At 46.5% G+C, this 26690-nt stretch overlaps 1 protein-coding gene across 2 annotated transcripts in view; it reads left to right on the top strand.

Annotated features, from left to right (window-relative positions):
• Window positions 1–512: 512 nt before the first annotated feature.
• Window positions 513–26690, top strand: part of sff (sugar-free frosting) — a 139425-nt gene continuing 113247 nt past the window's right edge. For both annotated transcript variants that reach the window (XM_065427912.2, XM_065427911.1), the window contains exon 1: window positions 513–837. In XM_065427912.2, the coding sequence (XP_065283984.1) occupies window positions 705–837 (133 nt within the window). In that variant the 5' untranslated portion in view covers window positions 513–704. The remainder of the gene's footprint in view (window positions 838–26690) is intronic.

Here is a 26690-nt window from a genome sequence, read left to right as displayed (position 1 = left end):
GCAGCGACGTAAGGCTCGGAGACAATCCGTGACCTTCGCTTGGAGGCCACATTAGGTGCCAAATTCAGACTTCCCAAATTGAATGAAGTGAAGAGTAGGGTGCACATGTATATCCTCAGCTGATGACACCTTAGGCGTAACACGTGCTCCTTTCGGCTGCGGGGGATCTTTCTGTCCGCATCAGCAGAGAAACTCGCCGAGGGCAAAGGAGGCGACTGGTGAAGGTGGGGAAGTCTCGGACACACGCCCTTGAACCCCAGCGCCTTGCTGCGGTAGCGAAGGCAGCCCGTTGCCACATACCGATGGGAGGCAGCGGGGATCGCGACGTTGCGTCGAACGGCCGCCGCGAGTCGCCGCCATCGCCGGGAGCACGCAGTGCGCATGCTCGCGGCGACAGAGAGCGCCGTCGTGCCACACTCCCCCCACCACTTCCCCTCGTGCACATCGGGGCGTTGCGGATCAATAGGGGTGTCCCCTCTCTCCCTTAGCTCGCGCGCGCGCCGCAGTGCCCGGCGGCCGCAGCAGGCAAAACGGCAGGCCAACATGGCGGCGGCCCAAGGAGGCTCCCTTGCGCGCCGGGGGATACGCTCGAGCAGCCTATAGCGTGCAGCAGGCCCCGGCGAGCGGCCGGCTACGCGCGGCCCCGCTCCGTGGTGCTGCCCGCGTGCTCCGAGCCGGCGGCCGGATACTCCGGGGCATGTGCCATGTCGACGGGTTCCAACCGAGAGCCCGCAGGAGCCGCTCAGCCGCAGCCAGGCTCGGCAGCGGTCGACTCGCACCACTTCCAGTACGTCGGACCCTACCGGCTAGAGAAAACGCTCGGCAAGGGACAGACCGGTGAGCCTCGGCTGTGCACGGCGTTCCTGCCATCATTCCGAGTCTGATTGTTGCTTGGGGGTGCTTGCATGTAGCGTTCGTTTGAGCCTCAAACTAGACACGAAGCCTCTAGTCAACCCGATCGCACGATCAGCGAGAGGCAGATGGGTCTCCGCACGGAGTTCGTCCCAGAAGGCGCCACGCGGTGGCAGCCGACACGCAGTGCCGGTCGGATGGCTCGTGCTTTGGCGACGTCGTCGCACGAGGCTGCGTTTCTACAGGGCCTTCAAGTTTGTCAATTCTTTCCCCCCATTTATGCGTATTTTTCCGATCATAGACTTCCGCATATGTCGTCCAACAGTCGTCGGCTGTTCTGCATCGTGAAACTACGGTCGTATGGAAGTCATGGCGCGTCGATTGATCAGCACCGTTTAACCTAATCACTGGCTCGTGGTGGCTCGATTTATCTAAGCAGGCGCAACGTTCACGCTGTGGCGTATTAATGAACCGAGCATATTGTATTAGTGTAATTTGTTCAGTCATTTTCTTTTGGTGTATGTTTGCTGCGTAACGTTTCGCAGCAACAGCCTGTAGTGCAGCAGCGCTGTCATGCATATATGCGCATTTTCTCTATCTTTCTTTTTTTTTTTCACGTGGTCATTCAGAAAGTCTGAAGTAACTTATGTCACCCATAGACTTTTTCAGTTTAAGCTCCGTTTACAATGGCAAGCTTCAATAATTATTACCATAAACGCATTACATTCACGACAGTTTGCAAACAATGAATCTGTTAGATACTACACTTATGAAAGAGAAGTACACTATTAATTAGATCTTATTCATTGAAGCGGTTCGGGTTGACTTCATTCGTTCTACTTAAAGGGAAGGTATCAGGGAAAATAATTTTATCAAGGCCTGGTTATTACACGCGTACTAAGGATATAAGTAAATCCCGATGACAAACACACTTTATTACGTAGTTTGTTACCCCATATATTGCTTTTCGTTTGCATGGTCATTTCAACGCGTTCTATGCTGCACTAAATTTACTATGGTTCTCGCAAGTTTCCTTGTTTCAAAACAATCAATTCCAGTTTTATCGATTTGCTTCGACTTCCGGCATTTGACAGGAAGCGTACGTCCGAATTCAAAGAACTCATCAACTGCAGCAACTAATGGGAGCCATATGTTGAATATTGGACTTTTGAACATTCATGACAAATTTATTCATTGAGCTTGTAGAATAGCCGACGCGTACTATTCATGCACTGTTTCATGGTAGGCTGCACATCATTGCTAGTGTGAGTAAGTTTTCTGGGTAGTAGCTTTCTTTTGTCGCTCTTTCCCTTCTTTCTTTTGTAGTTACCGAGCCCGTTCGTATAAACGATAAATTTCGTTTGCGTTGCTGTCACAATACATTTAGTGAACGGTCTGCGCTGAAAATTAACCGATATATTTCACAAACTGCTATAGTCGTGTTATTGTGTCAATGTCCTATAGACACCACTGACCACTAGCTTTTGAAGCTGCACAGGGTTTATGTTTATGTTTACGTTTATATGTTGCCAAGTGCTCTTAAATTACTTCCGGCAACGACAGTTTCTGTGGCAGGTTTGCACTGTTTGTATGTCGATGGTTTGTAAAGCGTTATTATTACCTTGATCACTACACTCAGTTGCAGGTATGACAATTCTTACGGTATAGAACTTTTTGAGGTCACCGACACATATCTGAGGCTACGCGTTCTGCCATTGATGGCTCTTTCAACATTTCTACTTGTATGTCGCAACAGCCATCCTCCCTAGTTCTCTCTTTTTTATCGTCGCTGGTTATTCGGTTTCACATTCATTGCGTTTGTGCATTTAAGCTTTTCTTTTTTCTTGTTTGTCAAGAGGCAGCAAAGTTCGATCGCAAAGTTCTGCAAGTGTCCTCCTGTAAAGCATGCTTCACCTACAAACGAAGCTACGTGAGGCAAAACCATCTCTAACGAGCAAACGATGTGCGGATAAGAGCGCAGTGAGGAAGAAAAGCAAGATTTACTTGTGTGTGCATGTGTACTTGAATACATCGCTTGAATATATAATTACTAAACACATTCAGCGAGAAGTAACCATGTAATTTTTTTTCACTGCATATTAAGTTCACTGAACACGGACATTTCTGCACGATTTATCACTAGCGACTAGAGCGTGATTGCTGCAACGCTTAGAACTTCAAAACTTTTCTGTGTTGCTTTGAAACTTCACCCGCAGGAAACAATTTCATTCATGACATGCCACTTGACTTATGTTAGACTCCGAGAATGCTGTAAGTGGTAAACGGGGTAACTGAATCACGACGCAAAGGTAATTCTATGTCAAATATACATTGCTTTTATTCACCCGCATTGGTTTCACGAAAATGGCTGTAAACTTTATGTTGTGTAGACGTAACTGGACAATATAACGATATTGTGAATAGACTACATTTTAAATAAAGTAATTCCATATTTTTTTGTATACGTATTAGGTGCAGTGTAGTACAAAAACCGATGTAAAGATGCCTTAAACTCTTGCGTTGGCACATGCAATGTTTGCTAATAAAAGCAGGTTTATTCCGAAAAAAAAAAAGACAGGAAAATAGCCGCAACAATCAAAATATAGTAGCCGTTCAGATATCTTTCTAAAAGGCGCTAAAGTTGCTACATCGTGTCCTGGGAACCAAAATGTGCTTGACTATGATATCACTCAATATGGAAACAAGTATTCGATTTGACAATGCATGAATAGTGCGAGCTCAAGTACACACGAACTTCTTTTACAGAAAAAAATAAATACCAGCAAAAAATGACCACTCTAGTTTAAGGGGGATCTAACACTTAGAAATTCGACTTCGCGGTTTTCTTCAATCTTTGAACATACTATTCTCTTTGCTTCATTTGGAAAATAACCCCAATATTTAACTGTCGCGAGGTTGTGGATACAAATTTCTCATGAATATGTAAAAAGAAATTCCGGTATTTTATGTGCATAACCCCGACCTGATTGTGAGGCGCGCCATACTAGGAGCCTCTCGATTAATTATGACCGCCTGGGGTTCTTTAACCTGCACCTAGATCTAAGTACACGAGCATTCTTCGCATTTCCGCTCTATCGAAATGTGGACGCGCGCCTGGCGGGTATTGAACCTGCAGCTTCAGTTCAGCAATATTTGCCTTGTACAAGCTTCAGTATGTCCGCAGGTGTTTGCTTGACGAGGGAGTGCTGAGCAATTGAGCCTTCACCCTGCAAAAAAAAAAAATCAAATCGAGCCCATGAAGTAACTTAAATGCAGGCTGCTTCGGCACTGTTAGCTTGTAAATTTACTGGACAACTCGCTGCACGAATGTAGCGTTAAAAAGGAAGTCGTGTGAAACCAAAACGGCAAAGAAAAAGGTAAAAGCCCTCTACCAAAGAGGTTGCGTCAGATACAGTTCTTTTGTTACATTATCCTAACAATATCTCAAAGAATCATTTTTTTTTCGGGCCTTTCAATTCTACCGGTAGCAAAATTCTCCTAAACCAAAGTTTATAATTTAGATCTTTCGGGACATCCGGAGAACCCGATACCAGCTAAACAGTCTAAAGTATTCTATATAGCATAGTGATATAGGAGCCCCAAAACCAAATACACAAAACCCAGAGCCCGTTATCAGGTCTTTCGAAATCAACTCCAAAACGAGTACGTCCGCAACTCCTCCGGTTTTCGGCTTCTTGCGAAACAAGTCGACCACGAGCGACTCAGTGAAGCGGGTGGTATGCGAAATAACAAGGAAAGAAGAGTAGAAAAAGACATCCATTATTCATTCAACGTCGCATCAGGCACGAACTACATGTTTTCGCAGTTAGTGAGGAGTACGAAAAAAAAACGAGAAAAGAAGGAAAAAGAAAGAAAAGATGAACCGAGAGATGCATACCCGCGGAGAGGCTCGTGCGGGCGAGCTCAGCATTCGCTAATTCCGGCTCGCAAGCATCGTGAAGCGACCATTTGACGACGCGGACGCAGCGAGCGGCAGTGAGAAGCGAACGAGCTCGAGAACGCTAGCGACGTCGCCAACGACGCCAATTTAATTTCGCGAGTCGCACTTTCGCCTCATATGCGCGTCACCCACCGTGGGAAAGAAAAGAAAAGGAAAAGCCCGCTTCGGGTGGCAGCTAGTGCAGTGCGCCCGTGCCACTATACACGACACGGGCCGCCTCGGCTAGCTCTGCGGCGTTGCTTGTGATCGTTACGCCGAGCCTCGCCTCCACCCCCTGCTGGCTCTCACGCCGGATCCTCTGTTAGTCTTCGCTTCCGTCGACGCCACTGTGACGACGCCACCGAGAGCGTGCGCGCGCGTTGTCCGACGACGCCGGCAACGTTCGACGTGCAGCGGCGCTGCCCGTCGAGCCTTTATTTTTTTTTATCCTTTTTCGTTCTTTTTACTTGTCCCTGTTTGCTTTTGTGCTTCGGTCTGTTTTGTTAGCTTTGCGCGGCGACGCGTTTCCTGGCAACTGGATAGGCACGTACGTCGATTGAGAGAGGCAGCGAGCGAGCCGGCCGGGGCAAAGCTCGCAGTAAAAGGCCCGGGGGTGGCCCGCGTAGAGGGAAGGTCTGCCAAGAGCATTTGGGCTGTCGAATGCAGGTGCGTGCGTGAGCCGGTATTCCTTCGTCGGATGAGATGAAGAGCGGGACTTATGGCTTTGTCTGGGTTTATCATTGTTCGCCTCCTCAAAGATGCAACAGATGAAAAAAGAAGAGGTGAAGTGCTCTCGGGAAATAGTAACTCTCGGGAAATAGTAATAAAGAAAACGATGGTGGATCGTTGTGCGAGCGTTGAGAAGGCGCTTTTTGCGAAGCGGCTTTCTTTCTTTCATTCTTCTTTGCATTTCATGCCAAACCGTTGCCAACGAAGAATGGGTGTGAAATAAGTTAACTCACTCTAATGTAAGTGTAAGCACAAATATTGCCGTTCTGCACCATTGTGCGTTCCCGCCTTCAATCGAATATCTGAAGGGGCCTGTTTACAATGAGTGACGACTGACATAGAAATTATTTATTTTTATACGAGTATTACTGCTTGCGAGACAACTAATCCCCCTTTTTTTGTATACCCTTTTCATGGCCTCGAGCACAGCGCCATAACCTCCCTCTCCTCCCTCCCTCTTTCCCTCGCTTACGTTTCAATGTTTCTAAGACAGCCTTTTCTTCCTTGGCGCTTAGGATACATCACTTACTCGTCGCCTTTTCTGTGAACGACACTCGCAAGTCACCAAGCTACTAATACAAATGATATAAATATCCTTGTCATTGCAGAGCAGACCTCTATATTTATAGGGAAATTACTGGTGCGAGGGTGCCAAATGATATCCTATTGTACCAAACCAGAAAATGCCAAAAGACGATGTAACAAGCTAAGTATTTGACGATAACATTCATTCGTCACCCACCCAAAAGCAGTTTGTATAGTTAACAGTTGCAGGAAACTAACAGCAAAATGAGCCATGTTTTCATTAATATATAAACAGGCTAGAAGCCTTTATCGAGACGCGTAAGGTAATGCTTCCCAGTGCATCCACTTCCGGGAAAATGAGGTGCCAAAGGAAAATTTGTGCTCATACATAAATTACAGGCAATACTATACAAATCTGTTTTACGCGAGAACTACGCTATCCAGAAGCAGTGGAAGGCAATACGCTAACACACCCTCCTCTGCGTGTCCACGTTGGTACATTCACAAAAGAGTCAACATGGCACCCGCATGACCGCGACCCGCGGGGAGGCCGTGGACCCTGCCGGCTGCAGGCTTTCTTTTATGCAGATTGGATTCACGCTTGCCGCACGGTCAAACTTTCCATTCTCGCTTCGCGTTGCGATGGACGCGCGCGAGCGCGCCCACGGGCTTTTTTGCTCGCTCGGCGGAGCGGCGTTCCTCGGCGCATAAAACATTCACAAAAGTAGCGAGTAATGCCTCCGTCGCATATCCTCCGAATACAGGGCGTCCCTCGCTTTTGCTTCGTTTTCACTTTGTTCGTCGTCTGCTTCCACATCTCTCGTGAATGGAAGAAAGATAAAGGAATACAGAAAAACACGCAAGACGCAGAAGGATGTGACTAGTGTCGGAAAATTCGCAGGTGTGCGATGGCTTTGGGAGGGATAAAACATTGCCCCTTTTTCTTTCCCGTTTTATTTCTTTACTCAGCGCTAAGCACGTAGAATGCTCACTTCCTGCTCCTGTGCGTACCCTTGCCAGGTCGGTGCGTTGGCTGTCTCTCCGTAGGGGGATGCTTCCCGTAAGTATCCTGGAAGGTAACAACATTGTTCTGCGCGTTGATGTCGACGTTGGCGCCCGCCAGTGGCGACGCGAATTTCGTGCTACGCGATTACGTCTCCGCACTTGGGTTCGGCGAAAACAGCCGTAAATTGATAGGGGACTGTGCCTTACAATTCCACGTCGGGAGTGATTCGTTCTAGCCCATTCACGGGCTCTATTTCCTGCCGCTGAATCTCCGTTTACGGCTTGTGCGCTTTCCGTAACCTTTCACGGAATAAATTTGTGAGGATCCACCCAAGAGGGAGATGGAAGTGCTGTACACCGAACCGTCGAGAATTGGACAATTCGGTGGCACCTGTTCGTTGGCGTAAAGTCTTTTCGCATATGGCTGCAAGTTGGCGATGAATGCTTTAATATATATACGGTTGCTTCTTTATTTATTTTGAGCTTGGCATTTGGAGCTTAAAATTATATTTGCAAGACGCTCTGCAACGAAAACAGACAAACAGAAAATATATTTAGCAAATAGCCGCATGTACATACTGGCGTCATCAAGGCCACCATATTGTTGTACGCCAAGCAGAGTAAAGAGCTATGCGTTATCTTAGTTCGCTTATCTCCAGAAGCACAGTGTAAGTTGCTAACAAAACAAGAATATGATGTACGTGACGTCACGTGAATGCTCCACTATAGGTGAGATGGAGTCGCCACAGGTGTACTGCTTCTAAGCTGACCAGTTGGGCCACATTTAGCATTAAACCTACCTGCGATCATAAACTAAACGTGGTTTGTGGGAATTTTTGATGGCTAGCTTTCTGGCATGTCGTATTTCCCTCAGAGCCACGTAAATATTTAATTTACAACATGAAGGTATAACTTGTCGGAGGTTGTGATCATGGTAACATTTAGAAACAGTAAGAGCTAAGTTGCTGGGCTATAAGAGACGCCTCAGGGAATGCCTCGGAATACATTTCGACATACCTAGGAGTTTTATGCGCACAGGCACCCAAAGCCAGATGCACGTGTTTTTTCCCATTTCGCCTTCATCAAGACACAGCCACCATGACTGGGAGTCGAACCAATGACCTCGTGCTTAGTAGAACAACGTCATGGTCACTCAGCCTTCGCGCCGGGTGAGGAACTGTAACAAATACACCCAGACAGAGTACATCGACAAGCGTTTTTTAAAAATATTTTATCATGGATCTTGCGCTATTAAACGTCAAGAAGCAGCAAGCTATGGGTATGTGCGAGTGAAACACTTGATTAGAAATATGAAAGAAGGACAAGCTTTTGTGTTAGGACAAGTAGAAGGTCCGCTCTGATACAAAAGCAATTAATAGTGGTAGCAAAAAAAAACATCTTTGTTTGAGTGCTGCTTAATGCGCGAATGAAAGACATGATTCGAATAACAATGCCAGGAAAACATTTGCCTGAAAGAAACTTTAAAAGACAGCCCCAAGAACCAAGAACAAAAAATTAATTGGCATTACAACACTTCAGAACGAAGTTTGTAGCTCATGAAAGAAGTAGCTACCATGTCAACCAAATTATTTCCGCTAACTAGAGCACAGCGCAATTAGCAAAGGCTGGGTAAGTGAAACTAGTCGGTGCTCTTCAGGAATATGCTAACCATATTGCCTCGGATCTGCGGATTATTCTGCCAACACGCAGGATTCTCGTCACCCAGTAGAGAACATGAAGCAGAGCAGCAGTTCACGACATTACTTAACTTGTGGAGCTTAATTTCGACGCACTTTCGTAGTTTCGAGACATCTAGCTTTCCAGATTATTATTTGGTAAATGAGAGTTGACACATTACCTAATGCCGACTTTGAGCCGCTAAATTGTGCGAATAAGGCGAGATGACAGGAACATTATTTCTGTCACGCCTTCTTAGCACCGTTGCACGCAGAGAGCCTCATTAACGCTTATTACGATAGTGCCTAACGTATTACTGGACATAAGATGTATTGAAAGTCATTTTTTTAAATAGACTGACCTAAATTCTGTGCATAGATTGTTTCACGGGATATACAATAGAGTTAAAGCTGGTAACAGAATATGTTAAAGCTGAAACTGTTGTTGATAATTATAACAGCATAATCTACGCTGTGGTAGCAAAGCTTATTCTGATCTTGTGTGTGCTTAGACAGTAAAATATTACTGGCGTGAAAGTTGATGGGGGACAGGAACAGAAGTCCTAATAACAAAATAACCCGAAGTGGCTTGGTCAATAAAAAAAGTAGTGTACAACTTTGTATAAAAACGCGTTCAATCAATCAATCAATCAATCAATCAATCAATCAATCAATCAATCAATCAATCAATCAATCAATCAATCAATCAATCAATCAATCAATCAATCAATCAATCAATCAATCAATCAATCAATCGAAAATTATCTCTTGTACGAGTATACGGAGCGCTAAGGGCGCATTTTCGTCTTGTATTCTTTTCAACATCACTGCTTAAAACTGGGGTAACAATTGCTTGAACATACCCTTGCTCAGAAAAGTTCTAGGACTATAGCTTTTATTTTTGCTTTTTATGATATTCTACCCCAAACTCTATGATATTCTACCTGCCCATTTTCGGGCAGGAAGAATTAGCAAGACTGCACTCAACACCATCACGAACGATGACACCCCTGAAACGTACATTGTCTGGACCCCGTGACACGAATCCTTGGTGGTAATCCAAGCGGCTCACGCCGCCGCCCGGGAACATGCACGCCGGGCAATCCCACCAGCACATCGTTTACCGTCATACCAGGATGAAAGGATACAAAGAAAATGGTACAACATTCTAGAACATTACAAGAACATCAGGGAATATCTACCACCACCACACTGCGAGCTTAACAAAGAAGAAGCCATCAAACTAAGCTGACTTCAGATGGGCAATTAACTGCACGCCATGGGATACTGCACGCCATGTATCCCTCAACATACAAGAGACTACAATTCTGCAATGTGCCAAACACCCTTTACCACATGGTCTGGTAATGCAAAAATAACCTGCGGACGATGCCGGTCCAGGCAAACAAAAGGCCGGTGGGAGGCCCAGCTGAGGACCTGAGGACCAGCTACGGCTGGTGAACAGGTCCAGGCTTTCAGCACAGAGTCACGGCTACCTGGAATAGGGTGGCCGCCCACTTTCGGCCATCAACAGCTTGGTCTCCGAAATAAAGTTTATTTCCTCGCTATGATATTCTAACTGAAGAAATGGGTGTTATTTGATCACGCTGTAGTTCTCAGCGTAGATATTTTCTTGGAGGGGTTTTTACGTAAACTCGCTATTCTGCAGAGCTGCGTTCAGTATTGTTCGGCTGGTTGACGTATTTAGTAAGGCCTTATAATATTTGACATGATGGACGCAAATACCGAGCAGAGCGTTAACATTAACTTCTGCTTTGGTCTGGGAAATTCTTGTGGTGGGACATGGAGCATGATTCAGCAATTATATGGTGATGAGGCATCACCGTGAAGCATCACTGCGAAGCCGTGCCTATGAATGATACCAAAGCTTTCGGGAGGGCACAGATCCGGTGCTATAAATGATCCCAGAGTCGGCCGCCCATTCATGTAACATACAGCTGCATATGTGTGACATGTGAAGGTGCTTACAGCAAGAAAATGGCCACGTTACTGTGCATATAATATCAGAAGATCGAAATTGAACAGGAATGTCTGTGACCAGGGGAGGTATTAAAGAGTCCCCCTCGTGGACATGTCCATTTCGTCTGCTGCTGAAATTCTGATTGTTTAAGTTCTGTTTGCTGATTGCTGGAGGTCTGCTGCTGAAGTTCTGAGTGGCTGGGCTGGGCTGCGTGTCCGCAGCAGCAAGGCGCCACAGCCAATCAGCACTTCAGCAGCAGACGAAATGGGCATGTCCACTAGGTGGACTTTTACGGAATACCTCCCTTACTCCTACAGAATACCTATTACGGAGTGCAGAAAGCGTCCCTCACAGTGACATACGAACAGAAAGAAACCGGAGGAACAATTACTGCTGAATTTTTTCGAAAGAGCCAGATGTGATCCCACATTTGTGTCAAGCATTATTGCAGGAGCCAAGTGCCGAATGGTGAAGTGACGATCGAATTCTTTATATGAAAGAAAAGCGACAACCACCGAAAACAAAAACAATATTGATCGCATTTTTTATTGATAGAGGCTTTGTACGCCATGAAAATACCAGAAAGACAAACAATATAAGCCAAAATGTCTACACTGACGTGCTGAAAGGTTTGCACCTAGCGATTCGGCCACGCCCAATATGGACGGTGGTTTTTGTTGCATGACAACGCAAGGCTCCATACTGCTGTATAAGTCCAGGAATATCTAGCCAAATACCATAATTCGAGTCTAGTAGATTCCCCATATTCACCGGACGTGTCGCCATGCGATTTCTTTCTGTTACCCCGGGTGAAATCGCCGCTCAAAGGGAAGTGCTAAATAACTACGGCCGCAATTCGCACTGCGGTGAATCATGTGCTAAAGAGCATCCCGGACGAAGCTATCGCTGCTTGCTTTCATGACCTACAGAAACTGTGGCAGCTGCATGTAGGTAGTCGAGAGAAATACTTTTACAGACCTTGAAGCCATCAGCTCCAACTGTCAATAAATTATTTTTTTACGAGCTATCCATAAAATCTTATACTTGGTAACTTTCAATGCTACCTTGTTTATTTCCTAGAAGCGAAAAATAAATACTGTGAACTCTCACTTGAGTGAACTTCAAGGGACCCAAGGAAATAGTTCGCTTAACTGAAAGTTCACTAAACTATAGAATATGGAGCAGCGTAGGGCACGTCAGACATCGAGTCAAAAGTGTGAAATTTAATTTATGGAGATATGTATATCAATGTATACGAAGTGTGTAGCAGTTACGTTGTTGCATATCTCATTTAACGAAATCTGTAATTTTCATTTGCACTGGTGCTCTTAACGAGAAGTAACGAAGCTGTCCACAGAATCTATTATTTTGTGCACTTCCTCTGGCACTTCCTCTGGTCTTGCAACGTTCCATGGCGTCCTACAGCCTCGGCTAGAATTACAGGATTTGAATCTGCCTCTGCCATTGCGTCTTCCTCGTCGCATTCTTCTTCTTCGGGACGAACACTGGAAACAATTTTCATATCTGATGGTTCAGCCCGGGTAACCAGCTCACTGTCACACTGCACATAGCGACCGCTGAATGGGTGATTTGGGGGTGGTGGGCTTTGGCTACGCCAGCGCTGCAGAGCGCAAAACTTCGTTGAACTGATTTCAAAATGCGCCCGGGTCCGTTGATCAAGTTCACTCAACTGAAATATTCGTTAAACTGAAAGCTTTTTTGCATTGAATGCTCAGGAAAGCTGACTGGGATTTCTTAAAAGCTCGTTATTCTGAAATATTCGCTAAAGCGACGTTAGTAGAACTGCGAGTTTACTGTACTTGCTGAAGTACGTCTATGGCAGGCTGGAAAGACTACTCCTTATTTTAAGTGAGTCTCTGCGCTTAGATGGATGTTATATCTACCGACTTGGACAATTATTTTGTACAGTCTGGCGATTTTCCGATCATTTGACAGCGCGTTCATTCTCACGAAATGGGGAATGGATTATTACTTTTCGTAGAAGATAAATAGCACGAAGGAAGGGAAATGCATGAAGCTCAACCAGTCCTGGTTCTATTTTAGCAAGTTTTCGCAGCAAAATAACTGCATTAGCGAAAAACCAAGAATAAATATTATATGGCGGCTGATTTGTGTCTAAGATTCGTGTATGTTTTTGTGCGCCACCGCCAGAGTGTACGTGAATGTAAACAACGGACAAGTGTTTGCGAGAGCGCGCGCATGCGTGGTTGTGTGTTCGTCTGCGCACGTGCGTGCACGTACGTCCTGAACACAAGTCATACAGCGCGGAAGAGCGAACCAGGTGTTTGCCTGTCCGATATTTTTTTGCAGGTTTTTAGTAATTACTCAGCGTGGTATAGGCACGTAGGCCTGGCCCATCATGTTGATAGGAATTCCTTTTACCCTAATTTTATTCTATTAACAGACGCCGAGTGGACAATCTCCCCAGTAGCGTGGATTGGTCGGATGCGATGCAATGACGAGAATGACGGGAGGCAGAAAGAACTATACATGAAACGAGTCGTCACAGATACTACCCCTGTATGCTCATTCAGCGCGGCTGTAGCATACGATGAATCTCATCCACAATTTCCAGTCGAGCACAGTTGCTGGCTCGTAACGTATCACGAATATCTATTTCTCAACAAAGGCTACCTCCCTTAGAAGCCCTGCCAGCAACGGTAGGGAAACTTGGGTGAGTTGGTGGAAGTTCACATTTGACAAGTAGCAACGCTAACCGGATGAAAACGAACAAGAGGGGATCACAAGGCAAGCTCACACTCTGAAGTAAAAGTTTATTAAAAAAGAAAAACAAGAAGATAATATATTATTCGTGTCTTTTCTTTTTCGTGTTGTACTTCGTGTCTTTTTCGAATAAGCTTTGAATTGAGAACCTTCGTTGTTGTTTTGATACACTTTTGTTCGTCCCCGCCTAGTTAGTGCAGGTGCTTGTAAAATATGAGTTATGTAAAATTTTTGTATTTTTTAAGGAGCCCTTACATAACTATAATTACAGGACTTTTGGTTATAAGCTACCTCCTTGCAATAAGACAGAAGACTGGGAACTCTGGAGATATTTTTTTCTCTGTCCCAGCTATGCGTAAAACAATGTACAGTTCGCGAGGTTAACCAAATTTGATGGTGTGTTCGTTATCTGTGATCGTGGCGAGATTCTTCGCAGACAAGATGCACACACAAGTTTTTTTTTTTTTTTACGCCATTGGCTAGCACCTATTGTAGTAGCGTATACAGGGTGCCTAGCTCAGAAGGTGGGGTCAGTGCCTTTTAGTTTTGACATTATTTCAGTCGTTTTACAAGCCACCCTGACACTATTAGAAAAGCTCTTCCGTCGCATTGTGCTGCACGAGAAACAGCCATCTTTCTGTTTCCACCGACATTCATCACGAACACTGCAAGTTTCGTCACGCAGATTAAAATGCCGCGAACAAATTTACGTTCTGACTTTGGTTTCGCAAATCTACGGGGTGTTGAGAAAAGAAAGTTCTTGCGCTGCTGCCACGTCTGCGCTGGCGGTCGTCCTCAAGCGCCTAGAATTTGCCTCAACAGACGCCCATTTAAATTTATTCGCAGTAGGCGTCCGCATGTTAATTAGTTTCTGGCGTGCAATTATTATTATTATTTGTTTTGAACACATATACACATATACACAGGTATTAGGAAAGGGAAAGCGAGGAGCAGGCTGGCAACTGCCACCGGAAGGGGCACAACGCCTGCCTACTCTTCTGAAGGGAGGTGACAGCAACACAGAAATAGAAGATAGGAAGGAGGGGAGCAAAAAGGAAAGAGGAAAGGAGAGCAACAGGACACTGCAACAGGACAAATCTAAAGACTAAAGTTGAACTCTGCAGCCGGAATGAAAGTGACGCAGCGTCGAACAGCCTCCACAATTATCAACCACGTCCATGGCTAGTTCGCTATGCGGCTAATTGTGTTCTCCACGATGAGACGCCAAGTAAAGCTGCACGTAATCACCGTTTCACCGTTAGTCGTGCAAACTTGTGCGTGGTAACACACACGTGTGTCACATTGCTGTCGGTGATAATGATCGAGCGGCCATCACTTTGACGAATCACATAGCAACGACGTTGAGTAATGATTTACAGCAACCGATATGAATATGCATTAGCGTACGCGTTGCGATGGTGAAATGTTGCTCACTGCTGGCTCATGCCTTGTGCGTTTATCTGACATGATTATTTATCGAGAGTGTCTTAGCGTCAGGCATAAGTGGTCCCATTGACCTCTCATTTCTCATGGTGTTCGAGGGTGAACGTATTCTGGTGCATTTGCATGTAAGACCGGACGTGACGCTGCTTTCAATTTTCGGCTCACGTGAGGCTCTTTGCACGAAATCCTTATGCGGATCATGAACTGCATGGTCTTATGAGCAGGCAAGAAACTCTTACGCTGGACGTAGATCTGAAAGTATTTATCGATCGCGAACATTTATTTTTTTCATCGCTACCTTGAACTCGTATATGTCAAATAATATTTTTAAAAAAAAATAAGTGCTATAAATGTTGCATGTGTTTTACGTGTAAGGGGTTTGGGCACGGCAGGTACACTACATATTGATCGCACTGCGCAACTCCTTGTCCGTTGGAGCCAAGTAGTTATGTTTGAGTAGTAGTTTATGCTGTAAAGATGTCGGGTGGGGGGGGGGGGGGGTTCTGCTGCCATGTTCAGCAATGCCAATAAACTGAAGTTCTACAGAACGACATCAGAGCACAAGTATGTTATAATAATTTTATGACGGTCAGTCTGATATTAAATTTGTGCCGGTCAGCTATCAGTAGGCTTCGCAGGCAGGGATATATATATCGGGAAACATCGTGGTTGCCTAGTGGCTTTTGTGTTGTGGCGCTGCTAAGCACGTGGTCGCGGGATCAAATACCGGCCACGCCGACCGCATTTCGATGGCGGCCAAATGCAATGACACCCGTGTACTCAGATTTAGGCGCATGTTAAAGAGCCCCAGGTTGTCCAAATCTCCGCAGCCCCCCACTATGGTGTGCCTCATAAGTAGATCGTGGTTTTGGCACGTAAAACACCATAATTTAATTAATTTAGTATATCGGGAAGACCGAGCAACACAATATATATCAAGCAAAAAAAAAGGAGAATTCATTTAGAAAATATAAGAAAAAAAAAGAAAGGAAGAAGAAATAACTTTGCACAGCGATACATAAAAAAAAAAACATATGAAAAGAACGGGCCACTGACGCATTCTTCCTTGGTAAGGCAAACTTCTCCACATCGTTTGTTCACTACTTTTTACGGGGTTCTAGTGTCCAAGAGTGGCGTTATTATTATCCTTTCTTTTTCGCGAACATACGAAAGAATAGTTGGAGCGCCGCGAATCGATTTAAAGACGTCCAATTTCTCTGTCGCTCTCTCAGTGTTCCTGTCCTTTTTTATTATTATTATTATACAAGACCATGGAATCGCGATGACCATCAACGTATGAAACTCGAAGAAATAATGAAAACAGGTCTTCGTCCCAACCCTGCCCGTTTGATTGCTGACATCGTATACCACACAGAAATTCCCTGTAAGGTGAAAAAAAAAGTGTATTACGAGAGTGTGGTTCCAGCAAGCTTTGGGCGATTTTGGAGCCAGACAATTCAATTATTATGGTTACTAAAAAAAGTTTGCGTCCAGGTAGGACGCTTATTATATCAGACGGCACCGAAATAAAACGCACGTTAGAGAAGTGCTTTCAGCGCAGGGAGAACAATGAGAGAGAATACCAAACTGTGGTAACGCAATCGATCGTTCCATTTTTTTTTCGATGAGCAAGTTATAAAGATAGGCGACCTGTCCATAACGCTGAAAACTCATTACTGGAGCAATAAAGGCCGAAAACGTACCCTTCTTTCTTTCTCATTCTTACATAATAGCCTACCGGTTTAAGCGAGAACTTCCTATTGAAGGTGTCTTTGCTTGCCAACTCATTGGTGGATCCGTACAGAGCCTTTATCACAAAGGAGGCCTCATGTGCAGTTAGACATGCACGCTCACAAGAATTTACGAGACGTATCTAGCATTACCGCCTTCCCGTCACCTCCGCTTCACTTTTCAAAATTCAATTCTTGGGGTTTTACGTGCCGAAACCACCATCTGATTATACGGCATGCCATAGCGTAGTGCTTGAGATTAATTTTGGCCTCGAGCACTTTAAAGTGCGCCCAATATGCGCGGTACACGAGCGTTCTTGCATTCCGCCTCTTTCGCAATGCGGCCACCGCGGCTGGGATCGCACCTGTGACCTCGAGCTCAGCAGTGCAATGTCATAGCCACTGGGCCAGCGGGGCAGGTATTTTACTTCAAGCCCGAAAGCATGACTACGGTATAGCTGTAACGCACTAAGAGCGGTTCCTATGCGCAGCTCCAATTTTTCTCTTCAAATGTTCAAACAAGTTATAAGGCGATCTTGCAACACTACAGGGAAATCAGAAGGATCTACCCAGCCCCGCATAGGTACCTTTCAGCCATGGACTCAGCGACGTTACGCAGGCTCCAAACAGACACATACATAAACCTACATAAATTGCACATATACTACCCAACAGCATACAAGGACATATGCCCGTGGTGTGGGAGCACACCAACGCTCTACCACATCACATGGGAGTGCACAGCTCACACAGAAGAACAAGAAGATAATAACACGAGCGCGAGGTGGGAGGCATTGCTATCCAGCTCCGCCCTTGGGGATCAGCTCAGGCTCGTCCTCAGGGCAGAAAGGATGGCGAGGGCCAGCGGTGCATTGGAATAGGGGCCCGACCACACGGCGTTACCCCGTTTTAGGGGCAACGAAGTTCTTTCTACGAATAAAGTTTTGTTCTTCTTCTTCTTCAAACCACTCTCGCGAGGATAGCGAGAATAATTCATGCTCTAGCAAGAAAATACAGCGCTCGAGGCTATTACATACGACGAGCAATGGACAGTGTAGCTGAGGTTCGCGAATAAAACACTGAAATCTCTCAGCCGTCCAATGAGAGGCTGTTGTTGACCGCATAAGAATATAGCACATTGGCGGGTATTGACCTATAGCAGAATGAAAAGAAAAAGAAAAAAAAACACTACGGATCTCATCCCCATTTTAAATACGCCCCGAGTATTCATAAGTTGATGTCAAAGGAAAAAAAAAGTTACCTCAGAATACGTAACAATGAAAATATAGGAACCCAATTGAATAAACCAATAAAATTAAAACGAGACCACTAATTTCGTACAATTCACCCACACAACCTTGTGGCTGGCGCATCATACCCGTAATCGCTTTTCCGCAAATAAATCCTACATACCAACCAAACGCAATTCAAACACGTTGACAGGAACACTGTCAAGCACCGTAATGTGCCATGTGAAATCAGATGAACATTATCAAACTATGCGGGTGATCATGTTTAAGTTTTACACAATTTTGGAATATAGCCTGTTGCAGATAGCACAATTCTAATTTTTGAACGAGATTATTCAGAGGCAAACTTTACTTGCCAGAGAAATCGAAATACCATATTCAACTGTATAAAAACGGTTAATTAACTCTTAAATATTTACTTTAGGCACAAATTGTAGTTTACGAATTGTTGCCGGGGTGTTTACAAGGCGTATCCACTCGGAATGAATTTCCAGAATCACACCAGTTTGTAGAAATGCGCCATCAAACACGCGTTAAATTGCACTGTTGTTCCACTTACTTTCTAACGAAACGCTCGTTTAGGCACTCGAGCACACGAGTAACTAGAACACCCATGTATTTCTTACTACAATTCGGGTAAGAATATCTTGAAACTGGCGTCATCCCGGAGATTAATTTCAAGTGGATACGTCTAGAAACTCACGGGTTACAATACGTAAATTGCAGTGTGGGCCGTAAGGTAATTATTTTTATAATAATTAGCGAATGTCTCTTAGTTAAATATGCGTTTCAATTAATGTCTGCCTCTTCGCATAATTCAGCTCAAGGACAAAAATGATTGCGCCTGCCACATGGGATCATTAAAAATTCCGGAAAACTTAGAAATTATCACCCCGTATACGTACCAGATCACGTGACTTCTTGCTTCGATCGCTTGCATTCTTCTACTATACAGGAAAGAGCAACGGAGAGGCTGACTTTGTTGAAAGGAGGCAGAGAGAGAGAGAGGAGGAAAGACATTAAGGCTGACTAAGTTCCGCCTGATTTGCTACCCTACAGTGGAAGCTGGAAGAAAAGGAGAAAAAAAAAGGGAGAAAGAAAACATTGAGAAGTGATGCACACGAACATACGACAGTGTTCACCGTGCAATCAAAGGCAGTCCAGTCCATTCCAGCGGTTATTAAAAGTGCAGCTGTTCTCTGGTGGCTTTCTGTGCGGATAATGGTCGAGTTCATGACCCAAATATCACTTATTCTGCGAATGCTCTGTTGTCCAGACAGCTTAAAGCAGTACGCCGAGTCTGCATTTGATCATTAAAAGAGGAGCAGTAGATGAAGAGATGTACTGAGGTCTTGCCACAATCGGAAAAGTCGCACGAGACTCTGTAAATGAGGAACAGTGCCTCGTGGATAGTGAGGCGTTAGCCATAGACACTGATTCGAAAAGACATTCAGAGAGCACGTACACGTACAGACACATCTCCCCAGCTTTAAGGCTATACGAGGAGTATTTGAACCTTGGGTGTAGCCAGAAGCATATGGCTAGTAGAGAACGTGTGCGGGTGACGTTCGTGACAGCAGCGTGTCTCGTACAATGCAGCGATGGCTACTCGGTAGAGCTGTTGCATGCGTCACTTCATAACATAATTCACGCGAACACGCCCAGATAAGGTATACTTGCTTGACATTTTCTGTTGATTTCGCTAGGGGAAGTTTACCGAACGGAGCACTTGCGCAAGTAGTCTTGTCGAAAAAAAAAATTTTCCCACTCACTGTACATTTTCTTTTACTCGAACAAGCAACGTCTATAGCATAAGCTTATTGTGCATCCATGCATTCAATACCAAATTCGGTGCAGTCGCCACTTGGAAGCACGACATTGATGAGACGGAAATCTAGTTACATCGACAAAACAGCAATTAGTGTTGAAGATGATGGCTAGGCAAAGGGTGTCAGCATAATAAATTGTGGCGAGATTCAGCCGTAAACGGCTGAATCTCACCGTAAGAGGCCGCCTAGTATAAAGCGGGCTGGGCTGACAAGAGAGCGAAATGCTGGCATCGTGATTGCGCTCACAATGGCGCAAATCGGCTGATTAAGTTAAAGAGGCGTTGAGCAGGAAAGTGTTAAATCGTTGCGCGACAAAGAACTCTTAGGAGACAAACTGTGCTGCTTAGCTGGCCGAAGTGTGTCGTAATGCTGGCGCTACGTACGGTTCCGCAGAGATGTCGAAAGTCGGAAGAACGGACCGCAACTTTATGGCAATCACTCTTTCGCAACGCCTTTTCTCTCTCGACACAGGCAATCTGTTTTGTAAGGCGGGACGCACTGCGCATAGCAACTGCTCATGTAGCCGGAAGGCACGAGAATCGAAGCAATGCTCGGCAAAATAGCAAACTTATTGCAAAAGGCGCGTTTCACCGCCAAGCTGCCTATGGCTTTCTTCCGGAAAAGTCGTGGCGGCGAACAGAAGACGCCTTGTGGCAAAGCCAGCTTTCTCGTGAATGCTCTAAAGCTCTCAATCTAAGGTAGGTATGTTAGAAAAAATAATGCTGAGATTGGCCGCTAAGACAACTCTATCGATACACCGAGTTTCATTTACTTGTCATAATTAACTAGCTCACAGTGAAGTTGTAAACGTTACAAAATTTCCGTCTGCTGTCGATACATGGGTATCTACGGAGGGAGTATGGTTACAGAAAATGGCTTAACTCTTGCTTTATTGAAACTGTCCCGAAACAAATTTTATAAGAATTAGCCGCTGAGAGGACTGTGGCATTACGCCATGTTTCATTTAGTTTTCGTAATGATGTAGCTCGCAGAGAAGTTGTAAATATTGTGGAATCCCCGTCTGCTGTGAATACATGTGCTTCTACGGGAGGAAAAGGGACAGCTCCAATCTTTGTCCGCTAGAATAAAACTCTAGGCCTCTCAAGTTTCATTCAGCAATTTAACCGGCAAGTATGCTCAATCGCTAATTACAAACGAACGTGTTTTGTTTCGTGCACTCCTTTGGACTGCATCCCGGTCAATGCATATCGTCGCTTGCGTCGAGGCTCTGTTTAACGGCCAGCTGCGTCTAAACGGCGCTACGTCGCAGCTGCGTCTACAGCACCTGCCCCTTTAGAGCGGCGTCGCAAAAGCTCTTCAGCGGTAGCTGTGTGCATGTATGACGTAGTGCGCACCTGACATTTCTTTGTATTTCGCATAACTGACACATACATAATGATATGCATAGTTACATAGCAACAAAATTCTGTGCCAACATAATTTATACCATCACAGCAGCTTCGCTGGTCAACCACCTTCACAGAGTGGAATGGCTCCTCAATTTTTTTGTTGTATATTGTATTGAAAGTACCTCGAAGAAGACACAGAAGGCGTTTACATGCCATTTTTGTATTACCAGATTAGTAACTTGTTTAGAAGCGAATTTCGCATATGAATCAAGCCATTTAAGGCACGTCGAAGCTCTGTGATTGCTTATTTGCAAATATCTTTATAAAAGTAACACCTACAGTGAGGAACAAGCTGGTAGGGGTTATATCTTTCTGTCCGTGGGCTGATACTTTTGGCGCTGTGCTTAAAGTCAAAACACAATGAAGAAAGCCAACTTGTTACGGAATTGTGCTGTCACTCTGAAAGTCAACTCTAACGGTACGGAATTGTGCTGGTGTTTTTGTTTGTTCGGTAGTGTTACACATTGCCGCATTGGCTCGTCATCTGCATCAAGATGCTTTGCACGCATTTGAGTTTGTACCCCTCAAAACCCGGCGTTTTTCATGGGCACACGTCGATATCCGCTTGCGAAACGCATTCAAACCACCGTCCGCCCCTCTATCGCAACCGATCGAAGTTGGCGGTGCCGCAGCGTGCCTCTTCCGTTGGCCGCCACATTCGGACCCAACCGAACCGCACGAGCACGCCATAGGAATACATAGCGCGCGTGCCTCAGGCTAGCATTGTTTGTCCAGTCGTGCGTATGTTTTGTAAGGGTAGGGGCGGAATACGGGGCGAGTTTCGTTTGAAGTAGGGAGGGGGAAGTGCTGGTAGGTTTTGGTTGTGGTTGGTCTATTTATGGGAAAGACCGAGGAAACGCCCCACCCACAATAGTGGGCTGCACTGTCCGCGATCACCTCGCGGATAGCCGCGGGCTAGGACACCCCGCCGACACGGGGTTTGGAGTTCGTTTGGCAGGGACGCCCCGAGTCCCCCAGTGCATCGGCCACTCGAACCTCGCAAACTCACGGGGCCGGGAGAACCGCGACGCGACGCCGCGCCAAGGCGAGGTGGAGACGCCGCCGCCGCCGCCTCGTTCGTGTGCAGACCGGGTGGCGCTAGAGCAGCCACGCAGACGCACAGTCGCCGGGAGCGTCCCGCGCCCGCCTTTGGCAGAAGACGGCTTCCTCTCTTTTCCCGGGGGAGAAGCGTAGCACGGGGGAAGCTCGGAAGCGAGTCGCGAAAACGAGGATAGCGACTCGCTGTGTTTCACCCAAGCAATACTGTGCAACGAGGCGTGCGGTTGAATGCTTAAGGCAGCTCGCTCGTACGCGGCCCGTAGAAATGGGGCTAAACTAGGACGGCCATAGAAAAAGTGGCCTGCATGTGCTTGGACGCATACGCCGATACTGCGACGTTTGTACGCTCCTTTATGGCTCTCGGCGCTTCCATTACCACCACCGTTAGCTGGCACCAGTGCTGCCACGCGCTTGCAGAGCCGCGACAACCCCTCGCGCACTGACACGTTGTGGTGGCGCTAATGGGGAAACGACGCTGTAACGTTGCGCCCGAAATTGTCTTACGAAAACTACCGCGGTCATGAATGTAGGTGTAGGAAACGCACATCGAGTTTGCGCGAAGCTGCGCTGCACTGACATGCTGTGCAGCGTCTGATACTCTTCTCTCCCTGTCCTCCCGTCGCGACCGCCAATAGTGGTGGTTTCCACTGCGCTGCGCGGAATTAGGGACGCGCAGTATAAGCCCCCAGCCTCTTTTGCGCCCTGTCCCTCTTCTTCGTGGCATCCCCTTTCCCTCGAGCTCAGACTCTAGTTGAAGACACTTCTTTCTCTGGCAACCAGCGCCTCCCTTTGCTCTTGCAGGGATAGCGGTATTTCCCAGGGAAAAGCCTTCGAGGAAAGGGGGAGGCAAACGGAGAATCAAAACAAAGGGACACCCTAGTAGACGGAGGGGACAGGATGAAGGAAGAGCTCCGAGGCTTCCCAACAACCATCATGCCGTCGCCCTGATCACCAGACAATAGGAAAATACGGCGCCTCTACTGCCATGGGCTGTTTTTGGCGAACCTCCCTCGGTCCGTATCGGAAAGGGGATAGGCGAAGAGAATGGCGCCAAACTAGAGCGCGCCGCTTTGGTGGCTGTCTGTCGTTTTGCGACGCCGTCTTCTCGTCTTTATAGAGCGTGTACGCTGAGAGGGCGTGAACCCGGCCTGTTTTTGTTTCGTTGGAGTTGCTTCGACGCTTGACGCGCGACTGTCACGTAGCACCCTGTTGGGTGGCGCCATTAACCGACCGGGACACGAGAACGCACTGAGCGAGAATGTGCATGGCGGGGCGCTACGCGGTGGTTCAAACAGCGCTACTGTTTTATCAAATACGAACATCGATGGCATGCCTTGGAAAACCACTGGTGCCCCTAAGGTGAGAGCGGCTGTTTTATTCAGGTACAAGAGTGAGTAGAATCCCTTTGAACATGTTCCTTCTTTTTCGCGTTTGACTATGCTTCTCTCAAGAGATCCGTTTCTTAAGTGCGTTATTTATATTCCGAGCACGGGAAGGGTACGCTGTCAGCAAGTTAATAATAAGAAACGTCGCAGTGATATGGTGCATACGATGTCCTTATCCTACGCTGATCACGACCTGATGATGCACGGCGCTGCATAACGCAACAAACGACCGAGTAGACGGACAAGGCAAAGCCTGCTTTGAGTCCTTAACCTTTGCCGCAGGATAATCAAGTTACAGGAGTCCCGAACACTATGTACGCACGCTTCTACTGTGGCGTGGATGGACAAACATACCTATCAAGGATGCCCCTTTCTGTCCGCACCAGCCCTTGTCTGCGGAAATTAAGAGAAATAGAAAGCAGGCTGGTGTTGCACTTGCGCAGTCTTTTATGTAAATGATCGTTATTTTTTTACGTTATTATGTATCCTGTCGTGCGCTCGATTTCGTGCAATAACAGCTGTTTTATCATGCGTTGCCCTCTTCTCAATATTATTAGTACGATCTTCTCGCTCCGAATACGCAGGTTCCATCTTATTACAAGTTCCATACGTAATTAAACAACATGAAATATTAACTGAATAAGGAAAAAAAAGGTTTTTAACATGTTGAAGCGCTTATAAACGTCCAATTAAAAGACTTAAATAATTATACTTCAACTTGGTGCAATACTTTCGCCTAAATGTGCCATCAGTAGAAATAAATTATCTGGGGCTGCTGAGCACGAGGTCACGGGATCGAATCCCGGCCTCGGCGACCGCATTTCGATGGGGGCGAAATGCGAAAACACCCGTGTATTTCGATTTAGGTGAACGTTAAGAACCCCAGGTGGTCGAAATTTCCCGAGTCCTCCATTACGGCGTGACTCATAATCAGCAAGTGGTTTTGGCACGTAAAACCCCATATTTAATTAATTAATTTAAATGAATTATTTGATATACTGTTTTTCCTTTACAGCACAAATGTACGAGCACCGCACAGCCCCAGAATCAAGGATAATTCGCCCGCTTTAAGTTTTCTCAATTCTTGGGTCAAAAGAACCTCATCAGCGTGCTCGTAACTAAGCAACCCGATTCGCGCACATCGGAGCGTAGTGGTTGGGCGTCGATTTGATCGTTCTCGGCCGCCGTCTAACGAACATGCGCAGCAAACTTACAGCCGGTAATTCTTGCCCCAAGGACTCGAGAGGCCGCGAATTCACGCCAATCAAGTCAGCCGGGATCAATGCACGTGGCCGTTAAGCCGGGCTAACGATAGAACCGATCGATACCCCGACCAGCGGGGCGCTGTGGAGGCCGTCAGCGGACGCCTCGCTGCTCTCTGCTTGGCGGTCAGGGAAAGCGACGCCCAACACAGTTCGCGGATCAGCTCGGGCTTGAGGCGCAGGCTGAGCGGTAGGAAAACAGAAATGAAAAGAGGGGTACGGGGAGAGGAGAGGAGCTGGAGTTATCAATCGCCCGCTGCTCGGGTTAAGCCGCGGATGCCGAAATGGAAAGCCCTGCTGCAGCGTTGTATTTCCTCGGGGAAGGTTGCCAGCAATCAGCCTTTATCTTCACCTCACTCGGCTCTGCACCGCAGAACGGGTAAAGCCTGGAGATCTGTGTCGAAACCCCGCAGCACCAGCGGCCTCTGTGAGCGTTGAAGGCGTTGCACGTTTGTCCCTAGGGAGCGGAAGTAGACGCAAAGGCGGCTGTGCAGGGCGGAATCTCGTTAGCCTGGGTGCCACACTGCGCAACTTCTCCAGAAAATGAACACTTTTGGAGCCAACGCGCAACAGCGGTGCACCGTAGCCTACCCTTGCTTTCACGCGGCATGCCTTCGCGCTTCACCGCTTTCCCAGTGCGAGCGCGCACACAAACACAGACGCACGCACCCACAAACAAACGCAGACGCAACCACTTACAAGGACACACATAATACGTGGTAAACAGGAGCACCGTGAATTACTATTACAGTGAAGCTTTTGCGTCTCCATTCTTTTTCTTGCTGCTGTTGTTATTCACTTCATGAAAAAATTGCGAGCGTTTTTTAGCAGTGCGAGCAAAGTAGTGTCAGCGACACCTAACGCCACTGTGAACAACCACCGCTTGACCATCTTATCACTTGTGTTTCCCTTCTTCATTTCTACCCAGGCTCTGTTTTGTGTGTATAGTTTCTATAGCAATGATTCTTACCAACTACGGCGGATTGACCCAAAATAAGGCGATTCTATGCAAGTGTGGGTTCTTAAAGTAATGTTATAACCAAAATAAAACTTAACGCCGCTGTTGAAACGATGCTTAAGTGTCTCGTCCACTTGCTTTCGTGATTAGCTTCCTTATTTATAGCTTTCTTGATGAAGATGACAGCCGCTGCTATTATCATCTGCTACTTCGTTCCTTAGAAGTAATTTTCGCTTGTCTCGCTGAATGTGAAGTTGCTTACGTTTTCCCAAACAGACGCCTCGGGAGGTTCACGGAGGCTCTGCCGCTAGTTTTTATATGACATAAAAAGGCTGTGCCACGAGCCACTTCAATGGCGCATTTGATGGGTCAGCGCATTGCTGTTTTTTGCGGTAACAATTATATGGACACTCCAAGCGCATTCCTGCCGTCGCCGTCGCCGTGAGGCTCCGTATAAAGTCCAAGGGCGATAACACTGTCGCCGCATGCTTTACGCTGTACGTGCGAGTGAAAGCGTGCGAGCGGAGCCGACGATCGCAGCTCAATCTCGCCCACGCAAAAGATACAAAAGCGAGGAGGAAGCGCGCCGTCTTCCGTCGCGCGCAGCGCACCCAACGTTGCAAGGCACCGGCAGGAGGGGAGGGATGGGGTGGGGCGGTGTTCTACTCTGGCTGCAACTCTGGCGCATGTGGCGGCTGCGTGCAGTCGCGCGGCCGTACCTAGAGAGGGATCTGCGTTGGGGGCAGAGTCTAGGTGCGTCGGCGGCGCGTGGCTTTGTGCGTGCTGTGTGTTCTCGACGCTCTAAAACTACTATCCTTCGTTTACTTATTTGCTATTGCAATCGTTGCTTCGCCTTACAGGCGAAACCGCGACATTTTTACACGTAGGACAGGGTCTCTAATGGCGTAGTTG

This window comes from Dermacentor albipictus, chromosome 3 (assembly GCF_038994185.2).
Source record: "Dermacentor albipictus isolate Rhodes 1998 colony chromosome 3, USDA_Dalb.pri_finalv2, whole genome shotgun sequence".
Taxonomy (NCBI): domain Eukaryota; kingdom Metazoa; phylum Arthropoda; class Arachnida; order Ixodida; family Ixodidae; genus Dermacentor; species Dermacentor albipictus.
Note: the sequence above shows the minus strand (reverse complement) of the source record. Positions and strands in the feature narration are given on the sequence as shown.